Here is a 21,922-nt window from a genome sequence, read left to right as displayed (position 1 = left end):
CTCTAGCATCCAATCTCGGACGTCGTTACGGCAAAAAGATTTTTGAACCACCCATACCCAGGCTCTCCATGAGGCGCAAGGAAGATCAATTCAATTCAAAATCAGTTTATTCAAACGACTAATAAGAAGTACATGTGAATCATCTGGGCCCTTAGCCTTCTTGGCTAGACTTGGGCCCATGCAGGAAGTGCGAAAAAATAATTATAGCGAGACAACTCAGTATTTTACACAGGATTCATGTATAGATGGATACATACTGCACTAATTGAATTTCTTAAGCCAAAATACGTAGAAAAATCGTAAAGACTTACACACAACCTACAGATATGACATTTGTTATGATACAGATATATATATAATATATGATACAATTATTTGACTATACGAGAAAACATAATTCTGTTACGCGAAAACTCAAAGAAACCCCTTTTCCAGCGTATCTAGAATTCCTAGACTGGCCACGGCGTCCGCCATTTGCGTGTGCAGGCGCGTGAGTATCTCGGAGGCCACGGAGAGGCGCGCCCGGTTCGTTGCAGTACCTTCAGATGGCGCTCGCCTCCGCCGTATCGCGGCCCACGCAAGAGGTGGCGTTTCTACCAGAAAGCCCACCTTCATTCATAGCGTTCGCCGCCAGGGTTTCCTGGTAAAAATTACGGTTACGCACGCTCCAGTTGCCGGAAAGCGTGAGAAGCAGCCAGGGATCTTCGAACGCTATCGCGTTCCACCCTTAAAGGCGAAGCTTAAGCGTCCTCCATCTTTTTAACCCATCTGCGCTGTTCGCTACCTAGTAAACAGGGACACGGACGTTTAATGCTTGTTTCACGAAGCGCCCGTCTTACTTACGACTTTTCCCATTGCAGACTTGCTTTACATCCACAAGGGAGGCGCTGAGATTGATTCTTATTGCAAGACTAACGCCGTGCTCCGCTACAACAAGCCACACTCGGTTTCGAGGCCAACTACACGGCGGCCAGTTACGCTGCCCGTGCACCACTAGACTGGTGGTACACAGCGTATACGTCAACTGCATTTATAATGAGCCTATTTCTGGCCTTCGAATTTGTGGGTACGGGAACAAAAGTTTATTCGGCTACTGGATGACGAGAATCGACATCTCAAAGCAGCGCGGTGATGGAGAAGCCTGGAATGCGACGCTCACCAGCTGCAATTCTCGAACGGGCATCGGAAAGCCCTGTAGGCGATCATCTTTAGTGTCTGCACCCCACCTGAGTTCCGGGCGCCGCGAGTCGAGCCCGTAACTTCGTGCTTCGCAGCAAAACGCCACAGCCACTGAGTCACCGCGGCTGGCAGTTTTGCTTGCGCCGAAGCTTTCAGCAACTTATTATTATTATTACGATGACGACGCTCTCATACAATGCCACATGGCCACTACGGAAGACTGGCCAAGAAAAGGGCATTAGAACAATAAGACAGGAGGCGAGGCTGGGCCATGTAGTAGATATAGAAACAATGAGAATATAAAGCTAGAAATTATCGATTATAATTATTATTACATAATAATTAGGGCAATAAAAACCTCCTCCTTATAATTCTTGTCAACAAAACCTGTGGAAAGTAAATATGTAAGGCATTTTCTGGAAAAGGTTACTCCAAAACCGAAGGGTAACCAGCAGTATTGGCCCTTCCACTTCTTAATGGGAAAGAAACACATAGGTAATTCAGGAGCTATGCGACACGTTCCATGTGCATCCGCCATACCTTGGGTTAATATAATGCGAGAGAGACATGCAGCCAGGCGGTCTGCGAAGGGATATCAATTGTTCAAAATGTTGCATGGTTCCAGTGCAATACCTTTTGGTTGTGCTTCGTGGCTTGTTTTTTTTTTTTTATTTGACGAAATAAAAATGACAGACGGAGGCTGTCACGAAAGAGTGGTGAGTGCAGCTCCTTATCGCATGGTATTGTTTAAAATGATGGCCACAAATAACCCTGACGAGCACAAGAAATCTTCAGACCTTAGACACACTTCAGATCTTAAGGGAACGCAACAATTCCAGAAATGGTCCTGCAAACGTATTCAGTAAACCACGCCGACGTGCTCATTGGAGCACAGCTGAATAAAAAGTGTAGCTACCCGAGAAATAATTTTATTTATTTATTTATTTATTTATTTATTTATTTATTTATTTATTTATTTATTTATTTATTTATGTTTTAGTGCCTACTGCAGACCACATTGTGGTCCTTGCAGGACGGGCAGACATAATTAACTGCAAGACTAGACATATAATAATACAAAGATGGATACATACATTCATATACATACAGAAAAAATATACACTTTTCTATATCGCTCACGAAACAATTCGTGAAAAGATCAAAACACAAAGCCTTAATGAATCCGTTCTTCCCAGTCGATTATGGAAAGCAGAAGGAGGAGCAAACAGAGCGATGTAAACTAGATAAAAGCAGAAGATTAGTCCCAATAGGCAACTAAGCGTTGCGCACCAAAGGCAGGGGTGCTTGAGAGAGGAGGACTTGCCGTGATCATTCAGCAGCAAAGAGAACAAATTTATGCACACTTCTTAGTGCAACGGAAATACTAAGCTGAAAAAAAAAATGTACGTATTCAAAAAAGACAGTCACATGTTATACGGTGCGGCCAAAGAATTCCATTCCGAAATAATCCGTGGAAAGAAGGAGAACTTATACGTGTCTGTTCTAGCATAGATAGGCGTTAGTGTATCAGGACGATGGTGGTGAGAATCGCCAGAGCTACCAAGCTATGAACCGATCAGAAAGACCGTTATGCGCGTTTGCCAATAGACAGCAATTTCTCTAACTCATCACTACAATTTCAACATCAGGATCACATTCACGTTGTAATATAGATACCCTTGTATGCTGTAAGGTAAACTTTTCAACAACGAACAAGATAGGTCCCAAAGAAAAAGAGTTCCAAAAGACGTGTGCACTAATACATGCTCTCTTAAGTAATTAAGCGAGACACATTTGCAGAAATGCTCCGCTTACCTAACGCAACCAACTTATGTAGAACCAGGTGAAGAGTGTAGATATTACGCAGTCTTTCCTTCAATCCATGCCCCTCCCCACCTGACCTCTCTCTCTCTCTCTCTCTCGTTGCCTTTCGAGGCAGCCACGCCAAGAAAGAATCAGGACGCAGCGCGACGAAGCCGCGATGACTGCGGACATCCATAATTCGCGCTCCGCCGGTCGTTTGTCGTCGCGTGGTCAAGTGTGCGCGCGTGGGGCCGGACCCCGGCGTGGTGGTGGTGGTGGCGTGCCCGCGCGTCGCGCCACGCCACAGCCTCGAGCGAGTGTGCGTACCGCTCGCGCCGCTCATCAAAAATGGAAGGGCCGCGCCGGCGTGCGCTGTGACGTCTCCGCGTCGTTACGGGATTCGGTCGGCGCGTGGCCGGCTCGCGCTATTGGCACGCCACGGCGCACACGCTCGCAAGCACGCACGGAGGCACGAAAGAGCGAACGCACGCACGCACGCGGGGACGCCGAGGTTTCCGCCAGGAAATGGACGGGTCCGCCGGGGCCCGCCGTTTCCCTTTCCCCATCTTCCTGCGCCCTTTCCCATCGTGCAAGAACTCGTGGGGACCATGTGCCGGCGTGTACGATAAGTGGGCGACGAACGACGTCGCGATTTGCAATTACCCTGCTAGGAACCCTTATGCATATATATGTTCCTATAGAGGCGTTACGCTAACGTATTATACTATAGAGGTATTACAGCTGTTATTGGCGTTAGACACGTTTACGTCATCAGAGCGAACGTGCGACTATAACAGCACTGTCTAGCCAGTTTTTGCGACCCTCAGATGCTGCATATAGCCGCCGATTGGCAGAGAGCTTTCTATATACAGGAAGTTCTGCGCTATTCGACGACGATCTCTAACATATATCTCGACGTCAAGCCAGCACGAGCGGACGCCCACGATGGCCAATTCTTCGAGTTCAGGACGCTTGAGTAGGCAGATGACACGCGCCCAAAGTACATACGTGCACTTAGGAAAACATTGCAGCGGTATTTGAGCGAGACAACACAGTCAGCTTAGTAAGCTGGCAGGATTCTCTGACTAAACATTGAAGCGGGGCAGGAAGAATGCGCCGCGAAGCCGCTAACTCGCTGGTGAACACCGACACGCAAACCACGCGCATGCGCATACATGTACACAGGCAGTCACGCCTAGTAATCATAATTATCATTGTGCCAGCTCCTAATCCATAATGTTGTAAGTTATTTTGTCAAATGGTGAGCAGCACGCGCGAACAACAGCTAGAACTTCGCATTAAGCGTTCGCTGCGCAGCAACCTAAAAGGTCTAAAATCCTACATGACACCTTGCATTCAGTACGGACACAGCAGCTATGATTGCGAACGGAAACATGCGCGAATATGGATGCTACACTTCTAGTAATAACTGAACAAACTCTGATGTCAATTAACGAGCGAGTGAATTCAACGGCAGACTGTTTCTTGCGATTTGTTTTCTCACCGCTCGCAAGAAAGTTCAAAGACAACTTGACAGCACAAGTGGAGAAACATGTAAGCAGCCGCATAACCTTCGAAATTTTAGGGATTCAAGCTAATGCTCTCAGCAACGCTTCCGTGTATTGAGAGGTACAAAACTTGAGGACTTAACGTGACTCAACTGCGCCACCTTTTGAATATCATAGTAGCAAGAACGGGGCCCAATTTTTACAACGATAACAATTCATGATAAATGAATTTCTCAGATATTTGTAGCTTTGCAGAAAAAGAAGAATTATTGCAGAAGAATTATTACAGAAGAATTATAGCAGAAGAATTATTCTCGTCACTTAAAGACGAGAATAATTTTCTTGACATAAGTAGAGACATATCCGAGAGAAAATCTGATTTGTTTGTGCCGTGAGGCAGACAGTTATACAGGTGAGCTGACACGCCATTTTTCTTTGAGTCAGGAGGAAGGGCTCCGGCAAAACCGACGGTGTTCTTTGAACAAAGCAGAATTGGTTCGCGAAAGAAGAAAGAGTAAATGCAAGCTGCACGCATTACGCAGTCACCGGACTCATTGCGTACATTAAAGCCGCATATTTATTGCTCGACCGATCACAGTAACAGTTAAAAAGAGTTCAAAAACTATTCATAGTCTAAATTGAATCAGCACGGCAAGCCGAGTTTGACGGACACAGGTGCTAAAGCATAACTGTTCTCAGCGCCTCTCTCTGGGAGACAAAGAAGATAGGTGCACGATTTTGCAGGTTATAAAATAACAGCTTGAAGGAAAAGCAATAGCTTACTTCGCGATCGCCTACCGTACAGGAACGAAGATTCGATCGCGCGAAGTCTGCTTCAAGACCACATAATTAGCTGTTACGGTGCAATTCTAGGTAAGAAGCAGTGCATTATTTGCAACCTCGTTTTCTGTTTTTCTGTGGCTATATGCGTTAGCAGTACGTTATCGTTTCGGATCTCTCGAATTAAAAAAATAAAGCATTCAAGCGTCAAATGGTGCGGTCGAGCCTCGGTTTCTCAGCACAGGTCTGGATTGGCCCAGGTTTTCTAAAATTTCTTCGCAGGAGCATCAAAATAATAATAATTAAAGAATCAGTCGTCATGCCTTCGCCGTCGTACTGTCGCCGTCCCTGTCGTTTTGCTACTGTCGTCAGACAGACACGATCGCGTAACACGCAGAACTGTTCGCCTGACAAGAACCCGTTGGTGCATCTCGTAACTCTTTGCAGAGACACTAACTATATGCTGGATAGCCAGCAGCCTGCAAAATGCTTCGCATAACGTCTATCCATACAGAGCGTGGGTTCTGCATAACGTTTAATTTGGTCGAATGTCCGTGTGTCCAAACCTTGTGCCTTATGTATAGCAGCCCTAGGCTATTTGCTTCCCGCTGAAGTCTGGATTATTAAATTATCGGTCATATAAAGGATGTCTGATCGAAATTTTAGACTGGATGGAAGCACCTTCTCGCAGCTTTCGCCTTCGTGTAAAAAAAATAATGAAAAGTGTAGCGTATGCCACACGAAATGTACGATATCGTATGTGTCAGATGTGCCATATCATATATACGTTAAGCGCATGATGAATGTTCGGGGATGTGAGCGCCAGTTTTCGAATATTATTTAATTGGGGTGTATACGTGGAGGTCGAATCAGACAAACTATAACGTTCTGAACACTGAGCCAGGTTTCTTGAACCGTCGCGTACAACAATTTAGCACGTTCCACTGTTTCACAGTGTGCGTGACAACTTAGTCTCACCTGCGGTGTGGAACTGGGACCTGTTTCCTCCTTACAGCACAGAGTTTTCGAGAGCAGCCGTGAACTAAGTGTGAACCAACCTGCATGATTGATGTAGTTAAGGCTTAGACAGAAAATCGTCTCGCCAGGTAAAATCACAGTTAGAAATGATGAATGTTGTCACTGACCAAACAACGACCAAACTGACGTTCCTGTGCCCCGTACGGGCACCTTTTCACTGCGCTGACTGGTCACCACCCCTGAAATGGCTTTACTACTCTTGAATATGTGACCAAGTGACTTCGTATAGACGGCGCGAAGACTGCCACTCGATCTGGTAAAATCCGTGTTTTGAATGCTGACACATTTTGGTCTGTCGGAAGAATGCTTGCGCCACTCCCATTCACGGCATATCCAGACATTTGAACAGGTGCTTAAGACAGCACGAAAAGAGAAGCACGTCGACAAACGCCTTAGCGAAGCACGCGGAAGTATTTGGATTGACAATGATCTGGGTCGCCGCAAGCATCTTGAGCGAAAGACTGAAATGTCATTACAGATTCATCTGGAAACTATATACTTCAAACATCCTTAACAGAATAGTTGGCGAAACTCACCCCATCTATGCGAAGTAACTTCGGTCTTATATTCAGAATCACTCAGGCTCTTTCAGTGGTCACCTTTCTTGATTATGCACAAAATGCCCGTACGGACACAGAAACGCCCATTTCGTCGTTGTGTGGTCAGTGACAGTATTAATGATTGCTATAATAAGCATGCATGAATGTTCCAGCTGCTAGGGATAATCGTTCACCATGTAATTGTCGGACGCCAGCTTAGGGCACTAATCTATTCCTAAAAAACGGTAACGCGCGCTACCTCTATGATTGCTGTTCATCACGAACATTCCTATTTTTTCTGATTACAGGTGGCGACACTGATGCCGCACACTGGTAAGTGCTGCGTCTCTTCAATACGCTTTCCCGCCGCTGCACCTAAGCAACCTTTCATTAACTGCTCGCTCACTTAAAATATTTACGTGGGTGCGATCGTGTGCACATGCGTGTGTTATAATGAGAATGCAATAAAAAAAGAAAGAACAATATGGCAAGTAAGCTGCTTACAAAGAACACGCTGGAATCCGATAGTCCACTTCTCGCCATATACGTGGTATACGAAAGCTTCCGTTGGGATTGATAACGCCCCTCAACACTTGTACGTTCGTAAACGCTGTAAGTTATGGGGCCGCTTTTGTAACGTTGCGGGCGAGCTGCTGCTTTTACGTGCCCACTTTCTCCGCTAGCACAAAAGAAGTCTTTATTTTTCATTCGCATATCGAAGCATAGTGCGGGATTTAATAAATGACGTATTTATATCACGCTTTACGATGTGCACGCACAAGTGTTAACGACTGCCATCCGTGGCTCTTCTGTAAGCTTTCATGCCTCCCTAACCAGCCCTATAGTCCTACACTTCAAAACCTTATGTTTTTCCTATACTCTCTATCCTTGAAGGGCCAGCGCGCGACATTAGACAGAATTTCGGTCACATTGCAAGCTGTAACTTGGCTTATTCAAAATAATTTTTAGACATCATTGTTCGCATGATGCGAAGCAAATTTTTTCGTAGTGATTCCAAGTTCGTCACGCGTTCCAGTTCTGAGCCATTGTAATCATTTAGCTCAAACGCGAACAAGTTGACACAAACGAGATCAAGCTTTCGTAGTTTTTAATGCGATAAGCATCGTCTGTCGACTTCAGGCGTTTTGAGTCCATCTATACAGCCTCTTGCCCCGACACCGTGGCCCGTGTTGTCACCGCCTTCAGCCACTGCGTATTTGCTCGTGGTCGGGATGCCGTCAGAGTCTTTCCATCCTCGCCATTCCAACTTCACCATCTGACTCTCATCATCCTGTCGTCGCCACGCCGACCCAGTGATCCAAGTTGTCTAATAGCTTGGAACACTAGGTACGTACGTACTCGTGGTCGTGATGCCGCCGTAGTCGAAGCACCGTCTTCATTCGAGCTTTGACATCCGACTCTCATCGTGTCCTCGTCCTCACCTCATCGTTGTCTACAGTCGTGCATTCGTTGTCATACCGTCCTCGTGAGACTGCCATGGTGGTTACATCGTTATTTGTCACTCCAGCTTCGTCATTCGACTCACGTCATGCCGTCCTCGTCAAGCCATCGTCGTCATACGCTCATCGTCATCCCATCGTCCTCCTACCTTTGACATGTCGTGATCGTCGCCATACAGTCGTCGTCATACATTTGTTGTCATACCGTCGTTGTCATGCTGTCGTTCAACCAGCGTCATCACTTCAGAACGCCATCCCATAGTCATCATGCAGACGTCGTTAGACCCCCTTCGTCGTTCCATCACGACATTATACCACTGTCATGCTGTCGTCATTAAATTGCACTTATGACGCCGTTGACATGCCCATCTTCGTAATTGCGTCGCCGTCACAGTCGCTGTTATGTTTCCGTTGTCGTACTGCCGTAAGCAATGTAAAGCAATGTAAGCAATGTAAAGTTAAGTTTTAAAAAATACTACCTAGTTATCATCATCACTTAGCGACTTTTGCATTAAAAATTGAGCGTTTTAGACCGCGACATGGGGACATTATCCAAAATAAGGTTAACCATTAAGGTACTGGTTTTAGCACAGTTTGCCCTTCATTCTTAGCTGAGTGCTCCCAACAAACTGAAAGCGCACATGCACTGCGCCGATGCTACGCTAAAGCTCGCTTTAACACGTTGCGATCTATGACGTCCATGGTGCACTGCAATGAGGTGCACGTGGTCCCCACGCATTGTTGCAAACACGTACATCCTTTAGTGGCACAACATGCGCATCGTAGTATCATACAGATTAGACAGCCAGCGTGCGGAACAACGCAAATACAGCGATGACTTCACAGTTACACTAGTGCATGGCCCGGCACATAACGCCAAATTCTCTAGAGCAAAGGGTCGTCGTGCCCTCGAGCGATATAACACTCGCCGGCAAGCTTTCTCTTCGTCTTTTCAGTTCACACGTTTATTAGCCGCCGTGTGGTTGGCCACGAGGGGTGCGCGGCGAAGCGTGCTCCCCCTGGCGGCTATGTGCGCTCCCCCTGATGGCAGCCACTGTCACTAGCTCCAGCGGTTCGGTGACGACAGAAGCCGCGATGACAGCCGGTCGCTCGTTCCGCGCCATTGTTTTCTATCACGCTCCCCACCCGACGGCCGGTCCACTGCTTTCGTGTTCTTTTTTCTGTTCTGAGAACCCGGTAATATTTTGACGTGTTTACGACACAACAGGGGGATCAGGTGCAGGCTCTCCGATTTAGGTCTCACTTCAATTGAAACGGGAACTTTCTTCCTTACGATGTTTCTTTCCCTTGTGTGTGAGTACGTTGCAAAACAAAGAGCTAAGAACGGACGCTTCCCTTTTGTCCTTTTATTACGAGTAGTAATCGTCAATTCTCGTTTATCTGAAAGCTCCACGCAGAAACTGCGCTCTCAGACTTTCATCCTTCCTTTCTCTCTCTCTCTTTTCTTTTTTGTTCTGTTTATGGTTTTCCTCAAGAATGACGTAAAGAAAAACGAAAAAGAAAAAAAAAACATCTTGCACTAGTGGCTAAAGTGATACTTCGCGTTTCGGTTTTCGTATACAATAACAGCATGAGTTACTGCGCTAAGCTAAACGTTCACTAACTGGGCAGCAGCGCTTGCCCGAGGGAGATTACTTGCACCCTTGTCGTACGTACGCACGCGCAGGTCTCCTATGCAAATTTCTTGAAATGAATCTGACTGTTCATTTCTCTGTCACTTATCCAATACCTTCTCTCTGCTTTAGCCAAACCACAGATGCTAAAGGACCAACTCGCTTTCTTGCAACCTCCTCTTCGGCGATTTTTATTTACTTATCTTTTCTGTTAGTTTAGCTGATCACGAAAGTTAACGGCAAGCAAAACAAAACGAAGAAAAGAAAAACAAGGTCCACTCGGTGCGAGGTCGCCATCTCTCAAAAGCGTCGCGTGCGGCTGCCGCGATTCGACCGAGTAGTGCGCGCCGCGCCGTGTTTTATAGCCTGCGGGGTACAGACCGCAGATGGGATGTCGTAAACAATAAATACGAACAAGTATAAACAAACAAACGCAGTCTCCTCGTCACTTACCGACATAAGCACTAAAACCCACGCAGCCGAGGTCAGCGCCGGCCCCCGCGAAGCTGCCGTCTCGTACATTGATATTACGCGTACGCCGTCCGCAATCACTTACCACGATTGCCGACCGAGCGAACACGGTTTCGAAATCGTTGCATTGTACGGCCAGGTCAGTTTATTACGGGTTTCGTTTCCTTTTATTTGATTCCAGTTCGCAATACTTATTTTTCTCTCTCAAAATTCTGCACAGCTTTTGCAGTTGTGCTGTCAAAGGTTAGGGTTTTGATTTAAACATAACGCAAAGAAACAGTAAGCGAGTAAGGTGCCTTTCTTTCTTTTTTTCCTGGTCATTGCTGAGCGTGTGCGAGCTTTGAGCTATATTTGCTTGTAACCCCGCAGCGCAGGACCCGCCTAAATCGTTTGCAGCCCTGGGTTCGAAAAGCCACGAAAATGTTGCGATCCGAAAGCGCTATAACTTATAGCGCAGAATCTTGGTTGTTCATTTGAAATGAAGCGTTGTAGAACGCGTTTCAAAACAACACAGTCGTTAAAGAAGGAACACATCTGAAAGAAGCCTGGCTGCACTGATCATCTGCCGTTCCATGGTGTGTCTCGAAGGCTGTGTTCTGCTTCCGGCAGTTAAGATATAGCCAAAGGTCGCGGGTTCGATTCGCGTCTTTGGCGGCTGCGTTCCGGTGGCGATATAATGAAAAAAAAAGGCACGTGCGATCATGTTTATGAAACCGTCAAAGAAACCGAGGTGGTAAAACCTAGCTCGTAGCGTCCTATTACGGCCTCCCGCATAGGTGCAGCTTTGGAATTTAACGACAACTGTAGCATCAAAGGCTGTATGCTACCCGCTAACTGTAATCATAACTCTCCGCTTTGTGAGAAGGTTGTGGACGCTCATAGTTTTGACATGTACCAAGGTTTGCAGAGACATGTCGTCACAAAGCGTACTGACTCCGTCTCTATCTTTACGCATCCGACGACGCTCGGCGAAGCCTGTCTTGTACCGTGGAGATGCAAAGAGAAAAGGTCATATTGAATTCAAAGGCAAAATCCTTCCACCAGTTTCGCGAGGTTCTTCTGCAAGGCGCAGTCGAACATGGCTCAGATAAGTTGTTGCGCTGTTTAACACGTTGCGTTCTATAAATTTCAGGCGCAGGCACGAGCCACCACAGACTTGTGCGCTCAGTGTGTATGCCAATTCATTTCAGCAAACAAAGCTGCCTGCTTTAAGTCTGAGAAAGCTGCTTTGCATATTGAAACATGATAGTTGACGTCGAAGTTCTGACCCAAAGCAGCACCAGAATGTCATTTCCAGTATTTTTTTTTTTTTTGTAATCCCGTAGAAATAAGAGAAATCACTTAGTTCTACCGCGTTGTGGTTTAGGCTGTCCTGCTGCCTAATCTTTGTCGTAAGTCGCTAAAAAAATCTGGTTACGGACCACTGCGATTTCACGACTCGCGTTCAACGCTTTCCTAAACCTGTGTTTGCCCCTATATAGGCTCCTCTTACTTAACGTTTCACTTATATGTATGTCAACGAGCCTTCGACGCGATTGTAAGTCTGTATATTTACTTCTTCCAAACTCGAAGCTTCCTATTGCATCACTCGTTCATTTCGTCTGCTCACTAGACAGCGAAGTATAGCCTGCATCATTACAGACTTCCGTGCTGTCTCCTATAAGCTGTTTTCCTCACCGTGCACGCGAGAATTAGAACACGACTTAATATGGCGTCTTTCCGGCGCAAACAGCAACGTAACTGTCTACGCCACGATGACTGAAACACGTCAAAAGAGAAAGCCAACTTAATTAATTGTCTTGCATGATTATGTTCTGCTGCAGGCCAGGCAGGCATCAACCAGCTGGGCGGCGTGTTCGTGAACGGGCGGCCGTTGCCGGACTACATTCGGCGCCGCATCGTCGAGCTGGCGCTGATGGGCGTCAGGCCATGCGACATCTCGCGGCAGCTGCTCGTGTCGCACGGCTGCGTGTCGAAGATACTGACGCGCTTCTACGAGACCGGCTCCATCAAGCCGGGCTCCATCGGAGGGAGCAAGCCCAAGGTTAGAAGCGAGTGCTCAACCTCAACACTTCCGTCCTTCTACACTTGCGAACGAACATTAATCAACATTCAGTTAATCTTAGAGTTCTACAGAAGTGGCATAGATGGGCATCCAGACCCTAGGCCCAGCGACCGCCTCCTCGGAGTGAAGAAAGCAGAACTCGAAGGCTGTGCTCTTGCGGTCTACAGGCGTAGAAACCATGGCCGCCATGTTTTGGACATTACCTAATAGAAGACGCAGATTTCGACGACGAGCATCAGAACCGCCACCGTTATCACCACCACCAAATAATAATAACAATCGTCATCATATATCAATACGATTTCATGTCTACTGGGCGACTTTAGGTCAGCTTAAGGGCTCGATATATGTGCAAGCTTACATTTCTGTGACATTACTTCTCTTTATCTCGTTATTTGCGGCGATTGAATTTCGGCTTCATGACCTTCAGTGTTGCCGACTATTGTGGGCAGCGAGCCCATGCTAGCGTCAATCAGGTAGAAATTTCAATAGGCACACAATTTACATTCCGATTCCAGACCCACCGGAGTAAGAACGACGCAAGTGCTTGAATGAGATACCACATCTCTTTTTAGTTGGAATACTTCTTTATCCCAAGGATAAAGAAGGAGAGAAAGGAAGTAAAAAGAGAGATAGAGAGAGATAAAAGGGAGGCAGGGATGCTAACCAGTCAAAAATCCGGTTGGCTACCCTACGGTGAGGGGAGAATGGAGATGCGTAAATAAGGAAACACCCCACAACCACGCCGATTATCTTACAGACGCTTCCTTTATCCTGCTACAAGACCAATCGCAACCAGTCCAAAATATAGGTTGAAAGAAGGTTTTTTTTTCACCGGTTCTCTAAATCGAGCAGCACCCGTGGCTCACACGCGTGTGTTCGCGCTCTTCTGTCCGCCCTTGTCGCAGGTGTCCAATCCGCAGGTGATGCGTCGTATGCTGCGCTACAAGAACGATACCGGCTCCAGCGGCTGGGACGTGCGGCAGCTGCTGCCCCACCAGCCGCAGCAGCACCCGCCGCAACACCAGCCGCCGCCCGATCACCCGCTGGGCGCAGAGCACGGCCTCGCTTCTTCACCGCCGTCGGCTTCCAGGGTGCTCCGATGCGCCGCCGAGTGCTCGACGCTAGCCTCGCCGACCGGTACGGCCGCATATAAAAATTTTCGCTTCCTTTAATAGTACGGGAAACAAACAAACAAACAAACAAACAAACAAACAAACAAACAAGAAAGTCTGATGTCATCTTCCCACTTTCTATCACTGTTCTGCATGAGAATATCAACTCAATGAATAAAATAATCGAGCAAGCCCAAACAAGCGACCAATTTTACTATTCATTCAGTAAGAACGTTGGCGTGCGCTGATCTACAAATGAAACCTTTGAACTCTGAGACTGCACCAAGACCGGCGCCCCAGAATATCCACGTGTCTCTTCTTTATCTTCTTTTTTCATCTAAATCTCAATTTTTTTAGTAACGCTTTATTATTTATAGCACCTTAGGCCACATATAAGTAGAACAGAGTGTCAGAGCTCCCAGCCTCTCCACCCGATTTGCGAGCCAAAATCTATCGTTGGCGACAAAAGTAAATACGTCAACTGAAAGACCGGGTATTGATTGACATTGGCTCCCGCACCAACAGACACAAAGCATCATCACAATCACTATCAATCATCATTATTAAAGTTGATCAAAAGTCGGTGAAAATGTAAACAAAGAATCCGTACAATATTCCAAGATGCCCGCGCGTTTGCTTACTTACTAACTAACTAACTAACTAACTAACTAACTAACTAACTAACTAATTAATTAATTAATTATTTAATTAATTAGTTTTTTTTGTTTGTTTTAAGTTGGTCAGTGGATTGCCTTACTATTTTCATTTCAGTCTGATCAGCCAACGTTCCCTTGAACTCTCGATTACACTGATCATTTGAAAGCGACGCGTATCTTGTCAGATCTGAACATCTCGTCTACGTCTTTCTCCTTGTGTGTTCACCGAACAGTGGACGTGACAGGAGGCCTGGCTGAACCACTGCCTCTCGCCATGGGGCCATACTACCCCAATCCTTACTTGGCCCTGCAGCACGTCACCACCTGCCTGCCCACACTGCCCCAGCAGCAACAGCAGCAGCATCCGCAGGCCCGGCAGGCACAACAGCATCAGCAGCAACACCCGCTACAGAACGGTATTGGCCAGATGGCGCGACCTTCCACCTCGTCAGCCATGTTTGCCGCCTCTTCGTGTGCGACCATGACGCGGCCTTCGACATCGCATAACTCTGGAGGAATGCTCTTCCAAAAGAAGCAGCGGAGCAGGCCGTAAGTACATGACACTGGATGCGAGATTTAGTTACTGGAAATAAATGTGTGTGTCTGTGCGTGTGTGTGCGACTAGTATAAAACTATTAGAAGACACACAAAACAAGCTTATTGAAACCTAAGTCCAATCTACTTAGCTTAGTTCGCTACAAGGCCTCATGGGGAGATCCATATTAAAAAGGGGGTGCCGGTAGCGTTACTGTGATGATTTTCGGAAATGTAATCAGGTCCTTTGGTTCTTTTCAACAAAAATCTCAGCTAGTTAGTCCAGTCGCGTCTTTGTACATCTTATGTTTGTATGTCATGAATGAGAAAGCATCTGTTTGACCATGCTTTTTCCTGGATGTAACCAACGCTGGGAACTGTATGTAGTACGTGTAGGTATAGTGCCTATGCCTATGTATTAGCCAGGCTTCAGCCAGCAATTGTTGAGGGTGAAGGGTTCATCCTGTCCTTTGTATGTCCGGGTTGTATTTTAATATAGCTCACTATCCAAGTACTAAAAGATTTCGGAGGCCTTGAATTCCGTCTCACTCTAACGAATTTTTTTTCGGTATTCTGAAATAACGTTTCCGAAAGTCTTCCACAAAAATTCATTTGTCGTTTCTATTACGTATCATAATAGAGAGCTAGCATATGATGTTCTAAATACAGAAGCAGCAATTACAACCATTTCTTATCTATGTGATAAATTTTCAAACTTTATAATGGAATGAGTTTCACAGAATACAACGAGGTACGGGTAGACATCGTATGAGGAAAAGGTCACGTCGACCTATTTGTAGCATAATGCGAGGAAAGGAGCTCATCCACAAAAAGAAAACTGCCAGTCACTGGATGCGATTGGATAGGGAATCGAACGACGGACCCTGCATGACGAGGTCAGCCGCTCTACAAAGTGAGCTAACTAGAAAAATAGCAGTCGACAAAGCGAGATAATGAGTTCGAGGCGCTGGAATCTCGAATATTACTTAACCAAAATTGTTGTACGAAAAACAGCATGGTGGATGTAGTTGTAGAATAAGGAAAATCAGCAGGGTCTTTTCTTTCTGGTTTGGACAATATGAGCTACTTGGGCAGCATGCATTCCTTTCACGATCACGACTTTGTCGCACCTTCATAAATTGTGAAGCCGAGGCAAAAGTACGACAGCTCCAGCTGCCGCCAAAACGAGGCAAAATATTATGCAGCGCACTCATCTCACAAAGGTGAACGAGGCACGACGCATAATTTTTTTTAAAATCTTCATATACCAAACTGATTCTGACAACAACAAGCGAGGACATTTTATTGTAAGCCGAAACTGGCTGACTTCACTGGCATCGCCGAACGGTAGGTGGGCTCTGCGAAACGCACGGTATGAATGCGGTAGAGTACTCTTTACAGGACAACTCCCACCCTTCTATGGCGCATTCTCTCGTGGAGAAACTTTAAAAACAAAATTATTTCAAATAATGTAATTCTGCCTCCTACATGCACATGCGAAAAGTTCAATAGAGAAATTAATGAGGCTTGTAGTTAAGCAAGGCAGACAAAGAATTTTACAACAACGAGCTTCAGCCACTGGCTCCATCGGGATCGACTCACTCCTGTACAGGTATATCAAGCTGTCAGTCATCAATCAACCAACGCCTTCGCTCACAGCCCTAGTGTAGTTTCCGGACGTTAAGCAATCAGCAATTATTATTTCTTCTATTGTGATCATAAGCGACTCATATGAAGAGCATTTCATTCATCGCGAGAGACGACACAACGTTTAGCATCCCTCATATGAAGATCATTTCATCCATCGCGAGAGACGACACAATGTTTAGCGTCACTCATATGAAGATCATTTCATCCATCGCGAGAGACGACACAACGTTTAGCGTCACTCATACGAAAATCATTTCATCCATCGCGAGAGACGACACACCGCTTAGTGTCACGTTTTGTCCTCGCTTTCGTGTGCGCGCAGCGACTCGAACGAGCCTGACTCGGAGGACGACCTCGACGACCAAGACTCGGCGGACGAGCAGTTGCCGTCGAGACGGCGCACCGGCGGAGGCAGCAAGGGCGTCACGTCGTACTCCATCGAGGACATTCTCAAGAAACCGGGCGACTCTCCCGCTGGAAGGTCCAGGGCCCCCCACAGGAGAACGGCGACTTGGAGCTCCGACGACGGAAGCGCGAACGGCACGTCGCCACAGCATCCCAAAGGTGCGTGAAAGTCTCCGTCATTTCCTGCAATCTGCTCGCCGCAAGGACTCATTGTCGTTCTGACCGAGTGGCGCGGGTACGCTTCCCGACCGTGGAGGATGCATTCCGATGGGAGAGGAATGTAAAGAACACTCGCGTAATTGAAGTGTACGTGAAATAACTCCGGGCGATTACAATTAATATAAAGTCTTAGCTAAGCCCCCCATCAGAGCGCCATGCGCTTCAGTAAGCTAAATTCCATAATTTCATTTGATTTCTTGGGATTTCTTGCGTTGCAGATCACTGTGAAACGGAGAACCTGGTCTCGTTTCTCGACGGTTAAATGCCTTCGTGTTTTGGAAACAAAAGCAATTAAACTAGAGTATTAAGTCGCATTTTCTCGAACTTGGCGTATAGATAAAGCGAGTACAACATCCCAATAAGGCTTTTGTGAAAACCATTGTTTGAACGTCGACTACGCGTTTCTTTTCGCATCGGCACATCGTCTAATGCTACAGCTTCCGAAGCCATCGTCTAAAGCTTCCGAAGCTTTCCAGTTATGGTCTGCTTATCGGTCTCTGGCGGCTTTATTGTAAGCGCCGTGTTGTCGTTACACTCTTTGGGCACGAAGTAGGTTTTACGCCCGTAAATAGTTCCAGTGTATAAGAAACATTAATGGCAACGAATTATGTGTACCACATTTGAATTGGCGGTCCTTGTCTTTGTGTTTATTTATTATACACAGATGTCATTTCAACCTGTTGGGGCAGTAGAACAGTTGTGGCTGTGGTTCTGTTTGTGCGAAGGACCGAGTAAATGCCTCGCCAATACGACAGTGTTGTAACAGAAACCGTTGGAACAGGCATTCATCTATAATAGTCACCACGCACGATGTACAAAGTTGCCTAAAATGAGACATTATTAGTCGAGTTTATGTAAAACGCAGATACGTTTCATTTAGTTGCATATATGAAACATATTATAGGTCGTATTTTCCACCGATTTAGCCCTTTTTGCTTCCTCAACGCAAAAATAGAGAAAATCTTTCGAAAGCAACCAACATTTGAATAATAGTTTTTTTTTTTTTGTAGATACTGTGAGTTGTTCGTCATCTTCATTCCATTTTTGATAGTAACCACCCCGCAAGGGCTCTTGCAGATTGTGAAAAACAGAAAGAGAGTAAAATATAAGGTATTTCGGCATTGTCGTGAATACTAGAGGAGGAGGAGGAGGAGGAGGAGGAGGAGGAGGAGGAGGAGGAAAATGAAGGAATGAAAGGTATGGAGGTCAACCAGACGCACATCCCAGGCTTACAAAGCGACGCGTGCACTGCTACGTTTCATGAAGGCGAGTGGCCTCAGTGACCGGTTATAGGCGTGAAGTTATGGACATCCGCACGTATTCACACCAATAGGACCTTCTTCCGTCTCCCCCCCCCCCCCCCTTTCCTTTCTTCCCTCAACCCCCTTCCCCTGTGTAAATACTAGAGAAAACAAGAGTAGTATAGACTAAATAAAATGCGAGTATATGACGTTTCTACAATTCTTTACACCGGAGGACAACTAACCTTTATATGCTATGTAAGACGACATAATTAAGAATATGACCCAGAACTCAGGACATCATTTGTAGGCAGCAACAGCGAGATTAGGCAGGATACAGGCGCACTTACAGACAGTAGCGCAAGCAACGAAGGCTAACACCACATATAAAGAATGAGTTATAGAAATTATTTGCGCAAACCATCTCCCTGCGCCTACAACGTTCTTCGCACTGGTCGAGTAGTGACCACCAGCCGCGAGGCTCGGGTAGAGCATTAGCCGCAACGTTAACACCCCAGCTGCCAGCGGCTAGTCATAACCATTATCAACTGCAGAATGGGCACTGTGCTCGCAAGCAGCTCGTAAAACAAGCTCTGCCCATCCTCCGGTGTTTAACGAAGCGAGCCCGCCCATAATCACCTGTGGTCAGTTTCCCTGGCCCTTTAGACGGAGCAACGAAACTTCATCCACAGAATGCGCCTCAAATGTTCCACACGGGAGGTGCCTTCTTCCGTCGTTTCTGGCACACAGAACGCAACGATGTGCCGTTATAAGCGGTTTATGGCAGCCCGACGTTGACGTACTTCTACGAAACCGCTACAGTTCACTGTATAAACGCTCGTCAAGTTTCCGAGAGATCTGCGACCCTCCATCTGGCGACAGTGGCAAACGAGAATTCAATTAGTTCACCCCTCGCCCACGAGAAGCGCCACGCGCCACTAACGGCGCGGCGCGCACACGCGCACGACACACGTGTACTGTGATTACGGCTGCCGCCACCTTGTGGCGGGAGTGATAGGTGTCACGCTCCGCGGCCTCGCAGACGACTCATTTCATGGCGATCGGAAGCAGACGACAAAAAACGCGGTTAATCTCTCCCCTGCCAGCTTTGTGGCCACCGATCACCCACCACACCCAAGCTGTTATTCCTCCCTCACCTCGAAGCTGAATGGAAACTAGTGGCCCCCTTCCCCAGAATCCTACCTTTTCTTTATTTTATTTCCGTTTAGAGTAAGTGCTCGAGGGAGTCAGGGGGAGAATTCCCAAAGGGCACTTTGTTCCCGTCGGCGCTCGCTTTTCGACGCCGCCAGTTCAGCGGTCGGTGTTCTGACTCTGGGTTGGCGAATGTGATGCAGTGCTTTACTTGCTCCCGTAGCGGTGAAAAAAGGGAGGGGAGGACCAGATAGGAATCGGACGCTGTTGGCGCACTGGGGGAGATCAATCGCGGCTCTAGGGACTTCTCGTCGCAAACAGGGGATGTGTTGAGAGGTTCTTGAACAGAGAGAAAACGAATTTAGATTTGTGTCCATTGATAGCGACCACCGGGGTCGCTATACTATGTCCCAGAAAATGATGTGGCCAGGCGCAAGATGCAGGAGACGCACAGCAGCCATTTTGAGCTGCTCGCGCGTTTGTGATATGATATTTTGCTCTCTGTCTTCTTACTTGTTGTCAACAGCACCTTGCAAAATGATTCCTTTCAAATAAAGCGGCGGAGGAGTTGGCTACTTGCTCTGGCGCGCCCGCTTATGACCATATGACCATAGCATACACAAGTATGCTATGGGTTACTGAAAAATAAGAGCAAATCCACGAGTAACAGTTTTTCGCTTCACAAGTAACACTTCAATCCTTTTCTCTACTTCAAACCTGCAGACGAATGGCCGTTGGCGCAGTCATCCCAATTGAAGTGTACAGGGTGTCCCACGTAACTTCAGCCAAACTTTAAAGATATGCAAATTCCACGTAGCTGGACATAACCAAAGTAAAGTTGTTTGCCGTAGATTGGAGATACTCAGATTATGTTCTGCATTCTAATAACATAATTAGTCTCAATGAATCAACTTCTCAAATATTATAGTTAGATTAAACGAGTCAATGAGAAAATTGTAGAGCAAGATGAAAAACTCCCGATAAAGCGTTCTGTTGCTCAATACGTGCTACTAAAAGCGTTTTCCGAGCGTGAAAGAGTCCCGCAAATACATGCGAAATGCCTCGAGCGGCCAGTCGCGCGGCAATTCTGCATGTATTCGCCAAGGCTAACTTTAGCGAAGGCTTAAAAAAACCGCGAAACACACACACACACGAGTGTGCGTGTGTGCGCGCGTGCGTGCGTGTGTGCGTGCGTGCGTGCGTGCGTGCGTGCGTGTGTGCGTGCGCGTGCGCGTGCGTGTGTGTGTGTGTGCGTGCGTGCGTGCGTGCGTGTGTGTGCGTGTGTGTGTGCGTGCGCGCGTGTGCGTGTGCGTGTGTGTGCGTGTGTGTGTGTGTGCGTGCGCGCGTGTGCGTGTGTGTAAGGGCGCCCGAACAAAGGCGAAATTGCAGCCGCGAACTTCAGCCATAAGTTGTCTGCTACTGCATCCCGAGCGTACTTAGAAAAGACCTTCAGGTGGCCATCAGTGGCGCCTCTATAGGCGAAGCACTACGCGTATCTGTACTGTATAACATATAGCTAGACTGAACCTGAGTAGAGGCCCTATTAGTAGGTTGTTCATTCACTGTTCTACGCGGCTGCTGCACCATATTGCACCCGCAGAAATTGAAACTGCTGGCATTCACTCACGTCTGCTCTTCACACCTCGCCCTTCTTTCAGGCCACTCGAAGTCGGAACAGGAGTCAAGTCTGGAGGCGGAAGTGACGTCATCGTCGGCCGACGCCGAGTGCAACGGGCTGCCACCTGCCACGTCCCAGCAGCAGCTAACCGAACAGACGACCGCCGCGGCAGCAGCAGCGGCTGCAGCCGCAGCCGTAGCGGCTTTCCAGCCCCAAGCGGCAGCTCTGGCTCTGTGGGCCGGAGCAGCAGCATCTAGCCCAGGCAGCGTAGGATTCGCGTCATTCCCGTTCACGAGGTTCGCACCCATGATGGCGCCGTTCCCGTGCTCCTACTTCTCGCAAATGGCCGCCATCTACCCGCACGCCCAGCCGCCACAGCCATCGTCGTCGTCCATCGAGCCGGCGATCGTGGTGGACAGCAACATCGTTGCTGATTCGGCAACTTCGCCGTCTCCCGCGGCGGAAGCACCGACTAACACGATGCATTCAAAGCCGAGTTCGCTGGCACTGACTCCGTGAGGCGTCGGCGAGACGCGTGCGTTGTTTGTTCGTTTGTAGTAACAGTTGTTGAGCGTTCTATAGAATAGAGAGTTTTAAATTAGGGGACGCAAGCGGCTTGCGTACGCAAGACCTAGGGGCGACAGTACTGCGCGTGCGCAGACAGACGTAGGTGTCTGCGCATGCGCAGTACCATGGCCCCTAGGTCTTGCGTAAGCAAGCCGCTTGCGTCCCCAAATCTAAAACTCTTTAATAAGAGTTGCACTCTAGGCGGGCAGTATTGTTATTTTCCACGCGAAAACGGAAGGTATAGGAAGAAAAAAATTTTGTGAGCCGACAATGACAAGAAAACAGCAA

At 47.2% G+C, this 21,922-nt stretch overlaps 1 protein-coding gene across 1 annotated transcript; it reads left to right on the top strand.

Annotated features, from left to right (window-relative positions):
- Positions 1-14,490: 14,490 nt before the first annotated feature.
- Positions 14,491-21,643, top strand: LOC126522118 (uncharacterized). Its single transcript, XM_050170900.2, has 3 exons — positions 14,491-14,797; positions 16,755-16,996; positions 21,108-21,643. Exons 1-3 carry the CDS (start codon positions 14,523-14,525, stop codon positions 21,584-21,586), a joined length of 996 nt encoding a protein of 331 aa, XP_050026857.2. The 5' UTR covers positions 14,491-14,522; the 3' UTR covers positions 21,587-21,643.
- The last annotated feature ends 279 nt before the right edge of the window (positions 21,644-21,922 follow it).

Source organism: Dermacentor andersoni, chromosome 6 (genome assembly GCF_023375885.2).
Source record: "Dermacentor andersoni chromosome 6, qqDerAnde1_hic_scaffold, whole genome shotgun sequence".
NCBI classification, from domain to species: Eukaryota; Metazoa; Arthropoda; class Arachnida; order Ixodida; family Ixodidae; genus Dermacentor; species Dermacentor andersoni.
Note: the sequence above shows the minus strand (reverse complement) of the source record. Positions and strands in the feature narration are given on the sequence as shown.

Bases quoted from the DNA above. Each gene is read 5' to 3' on its own strand.
- LOC126522118 (XM_050170900.2), top strand. From the start codon at position 14,523: ATGGGGCCATACTACCCCAATCCTTACTTGGCCCTGCAGCACGTCACC. The intron at 14,798-16,754 runs GTAAGTACATGA...GTGTGCGCGCAG, and splicing joins AAGAAGCAGCGGAGCAGGCC to CGACTCGAACGAGCCTGACT. The intron at 16,997-21,107 runs GTGCGTGAAAGT...CCCTTCTTTCAG, and splicing joins GTCGCCACAGCATCCCAAAG to GCCACTCGAAGTCGGAACAG.